We start from the raw sequence: 18,581 nt of genomic DNA on the forward strand, positions 1-18,581 counted from the left end.
AGGCTTGGAGACCAGGTGACATTTCAGAGCTCTTCCTGCCTGTGGGGTCCATCATTTTTTAAAGTGCCCTAGGCATGGATTTGCTCCCGGAGGGCTTACCTGAATCTAAAGATGGGGGTCCCATCACAGGAACCCATCACTCCAGATCCAAGGGGGCTCCTTTGCTGGCACGTCCTCTGCAGCCCCCTCGGGCCAACCCAGTACCACCTTGAGGCCCGAGGCTGCTCAGGTTCCTGGGATGTGCAGGCAGTCCAGGTCACCCAGGCCTGAGGAGAATACTGCTGGCCTTTTAAATTTTTACATGTTACTTTTTCATTGTATGATGGAATCCAGTGGATTGGCAGTGTCCTCTAAAACCCCTGGTTCAGTCATACCTATGCATATATGTATTCTTCTTTAGTTTCCTTTTCAAGGTAGGTTATCACAGTGTTAAGTAGAGTTCCCTGTGCTTTACCGTAGGTCTTGTTCCACATGTATATTATTGTGCATATATATGGTCATCTTCACCCCCTAAGGTATGCCTCCATCCACCCCACCTTTCCCCTTTCTTTTCTGCGACTCTGAAGCTGTTTCAGGATGTAAATGAGTTGTTTGGTGTCAGTATTTAGATTCTACCTGGCAGTTATATCATAGGCTACCCAGCCTTTTCTCTCTGGCTTCCTTCAGTTAGTACAGTCCTCACCTGGTGTATCTGTGTTGCTGCAAAAGGCATTCTTTCATTCTTTCTGTGGCAGGCTTGTACTCCATGGTGTGTGTGTGTGTGTGTGTGTGTGTGTACGCCACATCTTCTGTACCCTTCAGTCTGTTGATGGACATTTTGGTTTTGATTGGTTATCTATGTCGTCCAGTTTAAATAGGTTTACTGGAAACTTGGGGAGCCTGTATGGATTCATGCTATGTTTGCTATTCAAGTGTAGGCTGAGGAGTGAGAAGGCCAGGTCCCGTGGTAGCCCAATGTAAAGTATTTAATGCACCTGTATAGTGTCATTTATCCTGGGTGTTACCAATTACATTCCCCAAAACAGGGTAGGAGCCTTCCATCTTCTTCAGGCTGTCTCCCTCTTTCACTGTCTGTAGTCCTTTGAGGATGACCATTCTGACCAGGGAGAGATGATGCCTCATGGTAATTTTGATTTGCTGTTTTCTAATAATTAGCAATGTAGAGCATCCTTCCATTTTTTTTTCTTTTTTTGGGGGGCAGGGTAGGGATGGAGACAAAAATCACAGGGGGTTAATGTTGATCCCCGTGATTGGTCTCTTAAGGCTGGCCTTATTTTGAGTTGCTTTTTTGTTTGCAACCCCAGGGAAGGTGTCCTTTCCAGCCCTGCAGGCCTTGTGAATTTGAATCGCTGCAGGCACCAGTATTCAGGTTGTAATGACTGAAAATATCCACAAGGCGGCAGCACTTCTCCCTGCCCCACTCGGGTTCCTCTGGTGATGGGAGTGTTGGAGAAAGTCAGGATGCAGGGTTAGTTGAGAGTGGAACGTGCCAGGGCTCCTGTCTCATGACTTGTTTCCCTTCCCCTGCAGCATTCAGAGAAATCCCAAGCCCTCCCCAAACTGTGCCGTTGAGGGTGCTATGGTACTTAGGTATGGAGACTTCGTGGATGGAGGCTATTGGTCAGAACACCACCACCAGACTTGGAGACCAAGTGACGTTGCAGAGCTCTTCCTGCCCACTGGGTCCATCGGTTTTTGGCAAAAGTGAGCTCTAGGTCAGCCTGGATCTGGAGACTGAGGTCCCATCCACAGGGGATCAATCACTCCAGGTCCAAGGGGGCCTCCTCTGCTGGCACATCCTCCCCAGCTCCCTCAGGACAACCCAGTCCCACCTGGGACTCAAGGCTGCTCAGGCTTCAGGGATGAGCAAGAGGCAGGTCCACCTTCTTCTGGGTGCCCTCGGCCTGGGTGAGCTCTAGGAGGGCCCGCCTGGATCTGGAGATTGGGGTCCCAACCACAGGGGAGCAGGTATGCCAGGTCCGAGGGGAGCTCCTTTCCTGGCACCTCCTCCCCAGCTCCCTCAGGCCAACCCGGTCCCACCTGGGACTCAAGGCTGCTCATACTCCAGGGATGAGCAGGAGGCAGGTCACTCAGGCCTGAGGGGTATCCTGCTGGCATTTGTAAAAATTTTGCATGTTAATTTTTTATTTTATAATGGAGTCCAGTGGATTTATTCGGGTGTCTTTTAAATCCCCTGATGGAGTTATCCATACGCATCTATGTAATTTTCAGTTTCATGTCGCATGTAGGTGATCACAGAGCAGTGAGTAGCGTTCACTGCGCTCTACAGTTGCTGGTGATGAGGTCATTCAGTTGGTAGGTCATGTCCGACTCTTTGCAACACTGTGGACTGCAGTGTGCCAGACTCTGCTGTCCTTCAGTATCTCCAGGAATTTGCTGGCATTTATGTCCATTGAGTCGGTGATGCCATCCAACCATCTCATCCTCCGCCACCCCCTTCTCCTCCTATCCTCAATCTTTCCCAGCATCAGAGTCTTTCCAATGAATCAGGTCTTAGCATCACGTGGCCAAAGTGTTGGAGCTTCAGCTTCAGTCCTTCCAGTGAACATTCAGGGTTGATGTTCTTTAAGATTGACTAGTTTGATCCCCTTCCTTTCCAAGGGACACTGAAGAGTCTTCTCGAGCAGACAGTAGGTCTTGTTGATGGTGTTCTGTATACATGTTACTGTGCGTATATTCATCTTTACCTCCTAATGTATGCCTCCCTCCGTCCCACCTTTCCCTTTGGTAACCAGAGGTTTGTTTTCTAGGACTGTGAGACTGTTTCTGGATTGTAAATGAGTTGTTGATACCGATTTTTAGATTCTACCCGGAAGTGATAGCATAGGCTACCCGGCCTTTTCTCTCTGGCTTCCTTCACTTAGCGTGATCATCTCTGTGTATCCGTGTGGCCTTCCTTTTGTGTGAACAAAAGAAAGGCGTTCTTCCGTTCTTCTCTATGGCTGAGGCGTATTCCATGGTATGTGTATTATATGCATGTGCCACGTCTTCTGTACCCATCAGTCTGTTGATGGACGTTTCGGCTCTTCTGTGTCTTGTCCAGTGTAAATAGTGCTCCAGTGACCACGGGGAGGCTGTGTCGATTCATGTTATGGTTTCTCATCAAGTGGAGGCTGAGGAGTGAGAATTCCAGGTCCTGTGGTAGCCCAACTTAACGTATTTAACGAACCTCCATACTGTCCTTTATCCTGGCTGTTACCAATTTCTGTTCCCCAAATCAGGGCAGGATGGTTCTCTTTTCCCCATGCCATCTCCCACTTTTACTGTCTGTAATTTTCTTGAGGATTGCCGTTCTGACCAGTGCAAGGTGATACCTCTGGTAGTTTTGATTTGCAGTTTCGTAATAGATAATGATGTCGGTCAAAATTTCTTGTGTGTTTTTTCTTTCTCATCTTTAGAGTGACACGGAGGGAGGGAGGGAAAAGACAGTTTTCATTCATGTTCACCCCTTGAGGTTGGTCTCTTGAAGGTTTGCCCTGTACTGAGTGATTTTGGGTTACCTACCACAGGACATTTCTTGATTTATATCTGCGGCATGTTCTGCTGTATATATGTACCACCTCTTTATGCATTCTTTTGTTGGTGCTTTGTTTTGCTTCAACATCCTGGCTATTGTGAACAGTGCTGCAAGGAAAATTGGTGGTGTGTGTATGTTTTTTGTGGGTTTCCCAAGTGGTGCTAGTGGTAAAGAACCTGCCTGCCAATGCAGGAGACATAAGAGATGTGGGTGCAGTTCCTGGGTTTGGAAGATCCCCTGGAGGAGGGCATGGCAGTCCACTCCAGTACCTTGCCTGGAGGACCCCATGGACAGAGGATCCTGGCGGGCTACAGTCCATGGGGTCACAACGAGTCTGACATGACCGCAGAGACTAGTAGGCAGCATGTATTTTTTGTGTTTTCTTTGAATATCTGCCCCCAGGTGGTATGATAGAGTCAAGTGATAGGTCAGTTTTCAATTTTTTAAGGAATATCCATAGTGTTCTGTGTTTTGGCTGTTCCCAGTTTATGTTCCCAGAACTTTGTAGGGTCTGTTTCTTTCTCCAGACGTTCTATAGCATTTATTGTTCATAGAATTTCTGATGATGGCCATTCTGATCCTTGTTAGGCGAATACATCAGTGCAGTTTCATGTGTGTTTTTGTAGTAATTAGTGATACTAGCATTTTTTCATATGCTTCTTGGCCATTATGTCTTCTTTGGACGAATATGTTTGAGTCTTCTGCCTATATTTTTTTAGGATTTTTTTTTTTTGGTGTTGAGCTGTATGATCACTTCGTGAATTTTCAAGATTAACCCCACTTTCATTGCTCATTTGCAAATATTTTCTCTTATTCTGAGGCTTGTCTTTTTGTCCTGACGATGGTTTCCTTTGCTGTGCCGCAGGTTTTAAGTCTCATTAGGTCCCATTTGTTTATGTTTGTTTTTATTTTCTTTACTGTGGGAGGTGTTAAAAAAAAAAATCTTTTGTCAATTAAAATTCCTGGGATAATTCTTGAAAGTCAGGGGATGGTTTTGGAAAAACATGGCATGGGTGATCTCATGTCTGCACCCACAGAAAGTATTGAAAAAGTGAAACCGCTAATAGCACATGCTTTTTCTAGTAGGGAACAGTTGATTATTGGTTTGGTTAAAACTTAGAAGTAAAGAATCCTATGCAACTTGTTGCAATAGCCCAACAAAAAATACAGTTCAAATATTCCCTTTAAAAAAAAAACAGTTCAAATATTCTTAGGCAATGTTGAGAGTTATGTCCCACCAAAAGGTGTCTTGAGAAATAATCAATCCTACTACTAAGTTCATTTAATTTTACATCGTTATTATGCATCTTTCTATGAAAAATGGTGTTTCATACCTAATATCCTATTGTAACAGCTCATCTCATATTATTTTTAGAAGATAAATTTTGAGACATTTATAGGATTCGTGAGTCATGAAAATATTAAGTATTAGGATATGTGTTTTTAATTCTATTTTTCATGGAATTAAAGTGTATTTAATACTGAAATAAGATTTTAAATGTTATGAATAAAATTATAAACTCTCAAGACTTTTAAAATTAAAGCATGAGGCATCAATATTTTTTTAATTTCTTAGAATTATTTCCCAGGCTGTCTTCCCTCCAGGAGGTTATATTCATATAAGAGAACTTAGGTTGAACAGTATGAGATGTTCTGTTCAGTGAGATAGGAAGTAATATTTTTTTCCCTGGTAACCTTTTCGTGAAGTTCTAAAGTTGCAGAAAAATACAGAGATTAAAATACCTTCTCTGAATTATCAGATAGTAATAATTCCAGTTTCTATTCATATATGTGTGTTTGTGCATATATATATATATATATAAACATGTGAACAGAAAGAGGTAAAGGTGTACATTTAAAACAATTACAGTGAAATATAGTAAGAGTTCAAATATAAACACTCATTATGTATTCTAATTATTTATTCCTATTTATTCAATAAAGCCTTGGCAGAGGGACAGATTATCTTGCATATATAATCAGATACTCTGAAATAATGTGATTTATAGGCTTTAAGAATCTGGTAAAGAAAAAGGCAAGGTCTCTAATTTATGGTCACTTCTTCACAGTAGGATCTTCAGAGGCTGCATAGGTCTGGGGTGAGGAAACACGATGGTTGATGATGACAGTGATAAATTGAAAGCAGTGGGAAGTATAGAAGATAAAAGTCAATGAGAAAAAAGGAATTATCACTAGTATACTAGTGTGTAGGCCTTGAGGGTTGAGGTAGGGTACTGTCACCAGAGAGGGAAACAGCATTCATTTTTTAAATAGGGCCACACAACATTCTGCCCTTGGTGTTGGATGTTAACAAATATGAAGCTTTTGGCTTCACTCTTCTGAAATTATGAAGCTTGTTCTTAAGAAAACAATAAACTTCCTTGGAATGGAGATTTCAGCCATCAGAAGCTTAGACACTCAGGCTCGGGCACCGTGACCATCTGTTCTGCCACTCCCGTTTCTGGACAGGAAGCTGCCTGGGTCACACTCACCATCCAGTTCTGTCCCCATCATCCCTTGATCCGGTTTGAAGTGCTCAGCTTCCTTACCAGTGAAGGAAATTCCTCACCACTGCTGTTAGTTGAGTAAGCGAAGGTAGTTGACTTTGTATTTCGTGGTTGAAGAAAGGTCTGCTAAGCAATTTTTTAAAACTAAAGCAAACTATAGATTAGGTATGTAAGTTAGTATTCACTGACTTTCTCAAGAACTTCTCATTCACTCCTTGCAGCAGTCCTGCAAGGAAAACATCCGTTTCTCTTTTTCAGTTCAGTTCAGTGGCTCAGTCGTGTCTGACTCTTTGCAACCCCATGGACTGCAGCACGCCAGGCCTCCCTGTCCATCATCAGCTCCCGGAGTTTACTCAAACTCATGTCCATTGAATCAGTGATGCCATCCAACCATCTCATCCTCTGTCGTCCCCTTTTCCTCCTGCCTTAATCTTTCCCAGCATCAGGGTCTTTTCAAATAAGTCAGTTCTTCGCATCAGATGGCCAAAGTATTGGAGTTTCAGCTTCAGCATCAGTCCTTCCAATGAATATTCAGGACTGATCTCCTTTAGGATGGACTCGTTGGCTCTCCTTGCAGTCCAAGGGACTCTCAAGAGTCTTCTCCAACACCACAGTTCAAATACAGTTGTTAGATCCTAATAAACTGTGGGCCTGTCCTTGTGGCCAAACTTCATGATCACAGAAGTCAGTTTTACCTTGTTGGTCCTTGATTTCTAGTTCCTGTCATTTTCTAGTACCTTTGTGTTATTTCATCAAAACAGGCAGAAATATAAAAACAGTGCTTTCAGTTCTGTCTCTGAATCCAGGCTTGGTTAGTAGTGACTTGTTTCTAAATATTCATGTGCTCAACAGTCTAATGTAACTGTTTGAAAATGGGGTTTTGGACCAATGGCTTTTGGCCCTCGTTTCTTTGCCCCATTCTTTGTAACAAAAATGAAGTTTTCTTGTCTTGGTTTATTTCCTTTAAAAGCCGTGGAGTAGAGAATAGATTTGTTAATTATTTTGAGCAGTCATACCTCCTGCCTCTTAAAACACCTCTTTGCCCCTTGCTGGCTTCCTATTATTTTAATGATGGAAGACCAGTATAAATCCTTCGCTGCAAAAAAAAAAAAATCCTTCGCTGCTCCTTTTGGTTGACGATTTACCAGCCTGAGGCAGATGATGGTCTGAAAATTCATGTGCAGCTGCTCGGAGGATCCAGGCAAGGTAGACTGGTGGTGGGCAGATTGATGTAGTGGGACAGGCATAGACGCTGGTGAGCTGGAGAGAACACGCATCACCCAAAAGGGGCCACAGCGCCGCCTCTACGGCTCATGACGCCCCAGTGAGAACAGGGGCCTGGGGCTGTAACACCACGCGCGTTTTCGAAAAGAGCTTGAAATCTGAATCTTACTGTAAAAAGTCTTCACTTTTTAGATGTTGGACACTAATAACTGTGATAAAGATGATGGCCTCAATATATCTGTAGAGTGAATATGAGCTACAGGTCAACAATGTGTGACCACTGGTATCCTCTGTGACAGAGAGGATTGAGTCCCTGTGGGTGTTTGAGGAAGACCCGGCTTCCCAGGTGGCGCTAGTGGTAAAGAATCCACCTGCCAGTGTGGCGATGCAGGAGATGGGGGTTCGATCCCTTGGCCGGGAAGAGCCCCTGGGGAAGGAAGTGGCGACCCACTTTGGTATTCTTGCCTGGAGAATCCCACGGACTGGCAGGCTACGGTCCATAGGGTCACGAAGAGTCAGACACAGTGGGGCAACTGAGCGCGCACACAAAGGGTTACATCAGTAGAGAGTGTCATTCTTCTGTGCAGATTGTTGTAGGTACCACAAGAGGGATTAATATGCTGCTTGTTAAATTCCCAGTTACTTTTGGAGAGTGAACCATCAGTTCTTTATCTTGCTGGAAAGGAAAATTGGAGCCACAGTGAGGAGCTGAATTCCTGATGTAGTGCTGCTCAAAGTTCAGACAGTGGTGGACCCAAGCTGCCCAGCTGGGGACTCGTGTTTGGAGATGGCAAAATTTCTGCTCAGTAGGAGTTACAGGATCTTATGTATGTATTTCATAGATCCTCCTGCAGTCTTGCCGACAAATGTCTCTCATTCTACCAAGTAAATGTTTAGAGGGAGGAGTTGCTTCAAATCTAGTTGATACCTTGGATAAGACAATAATTCTACTTATAATTTAGCAGCAGGTTCATAAAGTGAGCAAAGTTTCATTTGACATGCAGGTAAAATATTACTGTTTACTCTTTAAAGGAGGAAGAACTCAGAAAAGACATTTCTGTGGTTTTCTGTCTGTGTGAAGATGACTTCTAATAATGATTTACTACCATGAAAACTAAGACCAAGGGTCTGTGGGTATAAATGTGACCTATTAAAAGAAACGAGTAATCTGATATTATTGGATGTAGGTATTTTCTTAGAAATGCTCAGCACTAATGAATACATCAAAAACCATACTTTATTTTATGTATAGCAATACAATTTACATATTAAATAACACTATAATAGAATGATTTGATATACTTTTAAACAGAAGAAAAAAGGGAAAAATTTCAGGTTACAAAACCCCTCCCCCCGAACAAATTAAAAAAAAAAAAAACAAAAACAGCACTTTATCCGAATGGGTCAATGCAACAAATGTATTCAGTGTGACTAATTATGTCTAATTCCTATTGCACAAATGGTCAATGAAATTAAAAAAGAAAACCCAACTGTCACAATCACTGCCTCAAAGAAATAACACATGTTGGATTCTTTTGGAATGCAAAGATGGTTCTTGCTACTTCAATACACAGAAAGTTGAATTCACATATCCACCACAAAGGAAAAAAAAAAACTATGACAGAATTGAAACTAGAAAAAAATTAGCTTTATATGAAAATATAAAATTCTATGATTATATACCATAGATACAAAGTTCCCAGAAGATGCTTATCCAAGCAACAAAATATTTACAGTTTTAATGATTTTCGCTATTTCAAAATGAAGTGAAAGAAACATGAATCCACACAAAGGCTGAATTTTTTTTTTTCTTTTTTTAAGAAACAATGGCTACTTGCTAGTTTCAAATGTCCTAACAAAAAAGGAGTCACCACCCCAAATGTTGGAGAGTTGCGACATTTTATAAAATCGTTTGTCTCCTTTTCTGGAGATGTTTTATTTCTTAAAACTCAAGATTATTTTTCTTGAAATTAATTATCCTCTGTAGAAAATGCTTCCCTTTGCAAATATTTAACAAAAATACTAAAAACAGTTTAACAGCTAAGACAAAGTAGAGGCCAAATACCATTCTTACAACTCCTTCTGGTTTGTTGCATGCCTTCTTTCTAGAGATAAGTGAAGCCAGTATTGTATGTTAGATGGCAGCTATGGGCAAGCGCAAAGGGGTAAGTGAGATTACAGCTGTTTTTTTAAAAAAAAAAAAAGCAGGCATTTTCCCTTCATATAAAAATTCACTGGCACCATTTGAACATAAACTTTAGGACTTAGGAGTTGGAAATGCATTTTCCAATATAACTTGGTAGATTCTTAAGACAAACTACGTTTTGATTATTATTTCCTAAATTATGATGAGTTTGGGCTTCTTTCTTAAAATTTTTTGCTTACAATTAGTATGTGTCTTTGGTAAATTGGTTATCTATATTTTAAGTTTTAAATACAGTATATATGTGTTTAAGAAAATTCATAACAAGGCAGTTGTGCTGTGTCATTATAAAATAATTAAGGTTATCTGTTGATTTCAGTACGTCACTCCGGGCTAAAACCACTAGCCACCAGACCCTAAATGCCATAAACATCTCTGACCTTGCTGGACTTTCCAGCTTGAAATTGACTCTGAAAGCTCCAAGGCATAAAAATTAGGAAAAGCAATTCACCTCACCTTAATCATCCTGAATTTCAGAAGGAAACCTTTTTTTAAATATGAAAGACGGAGGTGTAACTTTTAGATGCAGGTAAGGTTCTTGGTGGTGATAAGGTGTGTTTTCTCTGATGTCCAGCATGGCCGCTTGTCTTGATCTTTAATTCATTTTGAATGTGTGCCTTCTGCTTACCTAGAACTCATACACTCTAAAGGCTTATTTTTCTAACATGGCACACAGTAATTTGCGATAGCTATTTCCTTGCCTCCTGAGTGCATGGGCTAATAACCTTGTTATTTAGTTAAGCCATGTGCTTCTGTCTCAAAGAAAACACCATCTCTGAAACTCTTTGCCTCTGGAAAGATACAAGCATATATTTGCCAATGCCATATGAAGAATAACAGGATACACTCTATAGTCAAAAGTGAGGAACTGTTGACTATAATCATCCTCCGCAAAGTGTGTTTGGGCCATTTTGGCAAGATGGGCAAACAGCAGTTGCTTGTGGTTCAGTGGGTTAGGGTTTGTAGACTTTGATTCAGGCCCACTACAGACGCTTGAATGCTCACAGAGAAATTCTCAGCCATCCTTGTGATGTTTCTGCTTTATCTCCGACCTCTCTCTTTTACCATGATCCTGATACCCATGGAAGAGATGGTCACAGAATTGGAGGGTGGGAATTTCCATGAATTGGACCCTCTGTAATAGCACAGATGGTGAAGGACAGGGAAGCCTGGCGGGCTGCAGTCCGTGGGGTTGCGAAGGGGCAGACACAAGTGAGTGACTGAAAACAAAAATAGCCCAGAAGGGAATACTTGCCATGTGTCTGAAAAAATTACAGAGGGACCACAAACCCCAACTTGAATGTTACTTCTGAAAGTCAGGTCCCCCCCCGTGCCATCTACTGAGAAGAGTCTGCTCACGTCAGCGCTCCGTACAGCGGAAGCGACCTCCGTAATGGACGGCGGTGGCCTAGCTCTTGCGGTGCTGAGGTGAAACCAGGCTGAAACCTTCCCCTTCCTCATCTCCCTCAGCCAGCCGGTCGTGGTGGCATTCAGGAGGTCAGGGTTTTTCCGTCAAGTGTTAGGCAGAGGTTCGGCACTTCACCTCTAACGGGAGCGGAGGGACGTGAGTGTGTCTGTGTCCTCCGCCACATAACAGCTGAGGAGACTGGGCTCACCTGTTCACACTCTCTCAAGCAAGCCCTCACAGTTCGTGAATGGTGAACTACCCCGTGTGGCTGAGTCTGCGCGATGGGAAGATGAGAGGAATCCTGGCAAGTTATGTCGTTTAGGAAAACGTGGTTGACCTGGCCCGTGTGTTAGAAATCCCGGGCCAGGAGGTCTCAGCAGCTTTGGTCCTTTCAGCTCCGCTCTGACAAACTTCATAGAAAACCAACTCAGGATAAACAGAGTCTCAGTGCTGCTTATCACAGATGTTTTAATGCCTAGCCAGACAGTATGGTCATAGCCAGTGTGACCTGTTGGTTGATATTTGACATAAAAAAATGAAAATAACCAAAACCCTTTTCCTCTTCACAGGCTCAGTCCTGGTGATGGCTTAACTTCTGACAGAAGTCACCCCTCAAAAGCAAATATGCAGCAGAAGAAAATGGATCTCAGTAAGTAGCTTATCTTTCTAACTTGCTGAACTGAAATTTCTTGTGCGTGCTCCTGATTTTCCCATGATAGACAGCAGGGTGAATGTGGCTCTGGGAGATTACCACCTTGGGCTCTGTGTCCCTATGAGCAGTCTCTTTTACTTAAGTGAACCTGTTTTTGAGGCTAGAATACATAAAAGCATACAAGGCTGTCTCCTACTGCCAAGAACTCTTTGAAAATGTCACTGTTACCTTTCACCTAAAATTCTAATTGTCTCTCTTCAAGTCAGATTTCTCCATGTGGAGGAACCTAGATAGTCCCAAGACTTTTTGCTAATTAATACAAAATTTTCAGTTTAAATAGAAGAATGCATGTAATTAATGAACTTTATCATGAAATATTTGGCAAAAAAAAAAGGAAAGAAAAGAATGTAAGAATATTAACTCTATAGGTAGTTTTTTTATTAGATTGCTATATGAGTAATAGGAATATTTTCTATGACTACTTTCAAAATTACACACCTGCCAAGATTTGCATTATTCCACCTGCCAAGAGGTATGAAATTATAAACCATGAGGCATTAATGAAGACTCACTGAAGGGCTTCATACCTGGAGTTACGTAAAATATTGCCATCTCTTGTAAAAGATGGCCCTGATTTGGGGGGCAGTGATGTAACTATTTGAGAGAATCAAAATGGAAATAACACACACTGTCCACATAGCTACTGTGAAAACTGTAATACAGAGATATCCTTTATTTTGACACAGTTGGGCATTTTTTAAAGCTAGGAATATAACTTTGAAACTAGGAAGTGATGTTCACATCAGATGACTCTTAAGCCTTCTTATTTCTTAATGGACACCTTCACCATCACAGATGGGACTCTCTCAAGGCCATGACATTGACAGACCTTCAGAGTAGCCCCCCAACCCCACTCTTCTTTAAAAGAAAACAGTGCTCATCCACTCCATTAAAACACAGAAGGCATACAGAAGTATTGAACAGTGCCTTAAAAAAATAGGAGAGGACTGAGGAAAAGGACAGCATTGCCTGCTAGGAGGATGCAGCTGCTTTAGCAAGAGTAATAATAATTAAAAAAAAAAAAAAGAGTCACTGTCCTAACAAAGACCTTCACTATACTGAATTAAAAAGTAGCATGTATGGTGTCGTGGAATGTCACGTCAGGGTTTGCTTTAGTATCAGATTATAGGCAGTAACACTGATCAGATAGTGCAAACTAGGTAAAACCGCGTTTCACTGTGGGAAATGAACAGAGGTGCATATGCTCAGTAGGATACCATTAAGACATAAAATGGCAAAAAATAAATATCAAAACTTTTATCAGTGTAAAAAAGTAACTGGGTTATCATATAACCTAGACCTAGAGTCTGGCAAAAAAAAGGCCTCAAAAAAGTTCTGAGTCTTCAGAAGGTTTACAAATGAAGCACTCTTTCAGGATCCCAGTCACACCAGCGACTCCATGCTCTCGGCAGGGTCCGGCTCGTCCGCGGTGAGGGCGGCGCCGTTCCTGTCCACCGTCACGGGGCCGTTCCCATTCTCTTTCGTGCTGACCAAGCTGAGCATCGCTTTGTAGACAAACTGGTACTGTTCCTGGAAAACGAGAGGAAGATGGTTTTGGAGCCGAAGAACAGCTTCGTCTCATTTCGCTGCAGGTAAAAATACTGATTAAAAATGTAACTGTGAAAAATACACTAGAGACACGGGAATATGTCTACGCTCTTTAAGAAACTTACCGAATCATCTGTGGAATCCTTTACGATCAAAACCTACAGCTGCTTCGTGTCCTTTTCATCTCTCTTACCTTGGAATGAGTTCTCAGTGTTGATGGTCCACTAAGATAATATGAAATCTGTACTTTATCGTCAGAAAACACTATATACTCTAGAAAGCAGAGTTTGTCAAGCTCAGCACTTTTGACATGTGGGCCAGAGAATCCTTTACTGTAGAGGGCCATCTAAGGTGTTGTGGTATGTTTAGCAGTGTCCCTGGGCTCCACTCACTTAACTCCATCCCCAGTGGTGACCATTAAAAAAGGGTCTCCAACATTGCCCAACATCCCCTGGGGGCAAAATTACTCCACCCCCACCCCCACTGAGAACTACTGTTTGTACAGGGTGAGGCTGAGTTTCAACTGATGTTGTACAGGTTTTGCAAATAAACACAGTACTTACAATGTCTGTAAATACTCCAGGCCTCATCAGATTGATCATTTTTGCAACCTGGAAAACATCCACGGCATTTTCATTCTCCAGTTGCTGGGACAAGGTGGTAAGAGCACACAGCATTCCTGCTGAAACTGCGCCATACCTTGGGGAGGCAAAAAAAAAGAAAAAGCTGTTTCAGAATCGCTAAAAGACTAAATATATTGGAATGAAGTCACCAGCACGTATTTCTATAGAAGCTAGGGAGACTGCATTGATACCTATTCAGAAATGAATGAAATGCTGACAAGAGGAGAGATTTTAAGGTTAGCATAAAGGTGACACTTGTTTATAAATGTGGCCTCTTTTGAGACTGGTTTATCAGATATTTAACTTGATGTCTAATTTAAAAAGTTCAAAATTATACTTACGAGGGCAGTAAGAAGATTTGAAGTGAGGGAGGAGTTGAGTGATGGGATAGGAAAAATAATATGAGGATTTCAACTGAAGGCTATAAGATAAGTAGAAAGAGGCAAAAAGCTCTGGAAAAAAAATTTTTTTAAATTCCAAATGGCTAAACTGAACTTCCAGAATCTGAATAAAAATGGAAACCTATGGCTCAAAAGGCAATCAGAAAATTTTCAGTGAGTTTCATATTTAGTAATTATTTCTGGCATGGAAGTGGAACATTCCAAGTATGACCACCTTCTATAAAATTCTTGGAAAAATATGTTTCTGTTTGCCTCACACACAGGCACAAAAAAGGCTTAGAGAGGGTAGCAGGTATTTTCATGAGGCCATTTCAAAATGCTTTCTTGACCCCAGTATTTAAAAAATACTCTCCTACAATTTTCTACTTCATTACATTTAATTGTTTAATCCATTGGAATCTTATTCTTGTTTTGATGTAAGGTAGGGGTCTGATTTTAGTGATTTTTCCAATAGATAACCACTTGTGCCAGCATATTACAGTGAATAGTCTCCTCTTGCCTCGTGGATTTAAGCTGCCTTTTTAATAATTTGCCAAATTCTCATATACACAGGCCTATTTCTGAACTCTCTAGTTTGGCCCTTTAATCTGCTTCTCTGTTTTTTGATCCTGTATTTCCCCACAGTTGTTTAAATTACCATAGGGTTTTAGTTAGTCTTGATAGTTGATGAAGCAGGTTTATAGAATAGTCTTGGCTGCTAGAGGTACAGTTACTGTTTCACTTTTAGGGCTTCGGACATGAGTGTACCTTGTACACTCATTTCCATACACCTCTACCCTCCTACCTCATCCCATTCTACCTTATATTAACTGATATTGGACTGTCAAGGAATATAAAAAGTTGTTGGGATTTTGGTTAGGCTGCATTGAATATCTGAAGTAGATCTGTGGAAATCTCTTTTTGAGTTTTTCTGTTCATGAACGTATCTTTCTTTCCATTTACTCAGGTCTTTTGTAGTTTTCAATTAGATTTTATAGTTTTCTGCGTGTTGTTGTTCAGTTGGTGAGTCGTGTCTGACTCTTTTGGGACCCCGTGGATTATAGCCCACCACGCTGTTCCGTCCATGGGATTCTCCCGACCAGAATACTGCCATTTCCTTCTCCAGGGGATCTTCCTGACCCAGCGATCAACCCTCCTACATTGGCAGGCAGGTTCGTTACCACTGAGCCACCAGGAAAGCCCAGTTTTCTGTATAGTTTTTGCCAATGTCATTTTAGGGTGATTCCTAGATAGGTTCTGTTACTCCAAAGAATGGCCTCTCTTTAGGACATCAGTGTTTGGTTTCAGTGGATATATAGGGAAGTTACTGATTTCACATGGTGCAGTTGTATTCAGCCATGTAGAACTTTTTTTAAGTTCTAATAATCTGTGGCTTCTCTAGCTTAGTTGGCTGCACCATCATCTGCCAATAATGCCAATTATGTCTTTCTTTTATACCTCTTACATCTTTTGCTTTTACTGCATTGGATAGGATATCAATATCTTCCATTCTGACACTGTAAAGAGGTACCATGTTGTGTTAATGGTAAAACTTCTACTTTCTTAATATTAAGTAAAAGTATTTCTATAGGCATCTGAGAAGTGACATTTAACAAGTTAAAGAGAATGCTTTTGACTTTCAGTTTGCTAAGAGCGTTTTCTTTTGGGGATGGGGATTATGAATGGGTGTCATTTTATTGTATGTTTTCAAACATCTATAAGTTTAAAAAAGTTCCTAAAATCCTGAATTCACTGAGAGCAGTTTTTGGTACCAAATTTAACTAGCTCTGTATTTCTGGGAGGAATCTTTTTAAATGATGTATGTAATTCTTTCAATATAACACACTGGGTTTTATTTGACAGCATTTTCTTCAGATCTTTGTACCCATATTCAAGTAAGTAACAATGGCTTATACTGTTCCATTCCGGTGTTAGCTTTGTCTGTTTTCTTAATCAAGGTTACATTAACATGTTTTCTCCGTATGCTCCTGTTCAGGCGTAGCCTGGTCAAAACGTAGCGGGCCTTGACAGGTTGAAAACTCTGTGTACCAGGCTTTTAAGTACTTTATATGTGCCAATGATTTTAATCCTCAGAAAAATCCAGGTACTATTAATAGCCCCATTTTGAGGTTGAATAAACAATGCACATCCAGGTAAAGTAATTGGGGTCATAGCTTGGGAGACGAGGGTTTTTTTTTTTAACTGGAGCTGATACACATCAGGGGCTCAGAACAGAGACTGGTAAGTGCCATATGTTCACTAAGTATCGTTTATTATGATTAGGTAGGCTTAACAATTTATTGGTATAGTATTATAAATAGTTTAAAATGTTAAAAAATGTTTATTTCATTTCCTTTAAAACATTTGTATTTTACTAATAGGTTAAAAATCATATAAAGTACAGTAACCCTCATGGCTCTGTCACTAAACTAAAACAATCACCAGCTTGCAGCTGGTCTTGTTTCATGTCTATTTCTGCCATATGTGTTTTGAAGCAAACCCCAGATTTCTTATTCGTTAATAAAATCAGTATAAAATTTCAAAAGATAAGGACTTTAAAAATAAACATCATCTTTATCACACTTAAATAACAATTTTTAAAACATTTGAGGACTACAGTTACGTGGTAGATTTTTTTTTCTTCCCCAATGATAAATTATGCCTTTTCTGCTTTTTTCACCATTTTCCAAAGTTGTATCTCTTGTTAACAAAATTCAAGCAATGAAGCTGATCTCATCCTTACTTCCATTTCATTACTATTTGCTTTTCTTAGTACATTTTGTGGATATATTTGGTTCTTTTTCTGGCTTCTCCAATTGAAAGCTTAGTTTTTTTGTTTTTTCTAAAATATTTTCTCCAATATATGCAACCTAGGCTATACATTTTTTTCCCCCTCTGAGCATGTGTCCTGTTAGGTTTTTAAATGTAGTGCCTTCAGCATCATTTAGTTCTAGGAATCCGTAATTTCTATTTTCACTACCTCTTTAACCTATGAGTTATCTCTAATAGCAGATGTAAGGACTTCAGGGTCTGGGTGTAACAATTCGGGGTCTCATTTCTTTGTTGGTTTCTAAATAATGCATTATAATCAATGAATGTTGCCTTGTGTAATTTACCAGTTTTTTTTAAACAATATAGTCAAGTTCCATTTATGGTGAGTAATTATAAATAAACCATCTGTGTCTGAAGAAACTCTTGTAATGATCAAAGCCTTCATATTAAAAATTGGTCACCAGTTTGACTCCATGATCAAAGTGAGGCAGTACTGATTCTGAGTAATGGACTGTAGCCTGGATCCTTATTCCAGCTTAAATTAACAACTATTCTAAGTTCAAAATCCAGTAACATTTAAATATGAATCATCATCTTAAGAGAATCTCAGTGATGGTCAAGGTGTTGAAGCAGTCTTTACTGCCCCCATTTGAACTACTAGTAGTTCCTTCACTATACACTGTGTTTCTTCCACTGTCCCTGCTTTTGTCTTTCTCGCCCCTGTACTTGGAATGTCCTTCCTTCTCTTGGGTACAGACTTTAACATTTATGTATTTAATTTAGAAATGTTTAAATTAAAAAGGAGAACTTTAGAAACAAAGTATAGTTGACTTATAATGTTGTGCCAACCTCTGCGGCATAGCAGAGTGACTCAGTTAAACACATGTATACATTCTTTTTTTTTTTTTTTAACGCTTTTCCATGAGAGTTTATGCCAGAAAGTTCCCTGTGGTATATACGATCTGACCTTGTTGTTTATCTGTCCTCTGTAAACAGGTTGCCTCTACAGACCCCAAACTCCCCACCTACCCCTCCCACTCCCCTTCTCCTGCTTTGCAAGCACAAGTCTGACCTCTGTATGTGTGAGTCTTTTTCTGGTTTGCAGGTAGGTGCATCTCTGCCATATTTTAAATTGCACAAATAAGCGAAACCACATGGCATTTGTCTCTCTCTCTCTGACTTACTTCCCTTACTATGATACTCTCTAGGTCCATCCATGCTGCTGCAGATGGCATTGTTTCATTCTCTTTAATGCAAGTGTAGTGTTCCAGTGTGTGTGTGTGTGTGTACCCCTTCTTTATCCATTCCTCTGCTGATGGGGTACATGCTGTTGCAGGTCACTACTGGATCAGCCTTGTTAATTATGGTTTTCAGATCTTTCCTCTGAATGTTACTATTCATTGTATCCTGATAATGCATTTTAATATCTCATCCCTTTATTCAGTTGTTAGAGAATCTTCAGCCATGATTTTTTATCAGTGTTTTCCCTTCCTCTTTCATCTGTCTCTCCATAGATCATCCCTTAGCCTGATGTCAGAACTTCTGTATCTAACTTCCACATCTGAGTCTAATTGCAGCTTTGTCCATTCTACTATAGCCCATCTCTTAACCTTTCCATTTATTAGCCTCTAATTTGTTCCAATTTCATAATAAGTGTTTTTGATTC

At 40.6% G+C, this 18,581-nt stretch overlaps 1 protein-coding gene across 5 annotated transcripts in view; it reads right to left on the reverse strand.

The window, feature by feature from the left end:
* Positions 1-8,488: 8,488 nt before the first annotated feature.
* Positions 8,489-18,581, reverse strand: part of PTPRG (protein tyrosine phosphatase receptor type G) — a 759,790-nt gene continuing 749,697 nt past the window's right edge. For all 5 annotated transcript variants that reach the window (XM_061128174.1, XM_061128173.1, XM_061128172.1 and 2 more), the window contains 2 exons: positions 13,704-13,839; positions 8,489-13,122 (listed from right to left, as the gene is read on the reverse strand). In XM_061128174.1, the coding sequence (XP_060984157.1) occupies positions 12,976-13,122; positions 13,704-13,839 (283 nt within the window). In that variant the 3' untranslated portion in view covers positions 8,489-12,975. The remainder of the gene's footprint in view (positions 13,123-13,703; positions 13,840-18,581) is intronic.

The sequence above is a fragment of the Dama dama genome, chromosome 24 (assembly GCF_033118175.1).
Source record: "Dama dama isolate Ldn47 chromosome 24, ASM3311817v1, whole genome shotgun sequence".
Taxonomy (NCBI): Eukaryota; Metazoa; Chordata; class Mammalia; order Artiodactyla; family Cervidae; genus Dama; species Dama dama.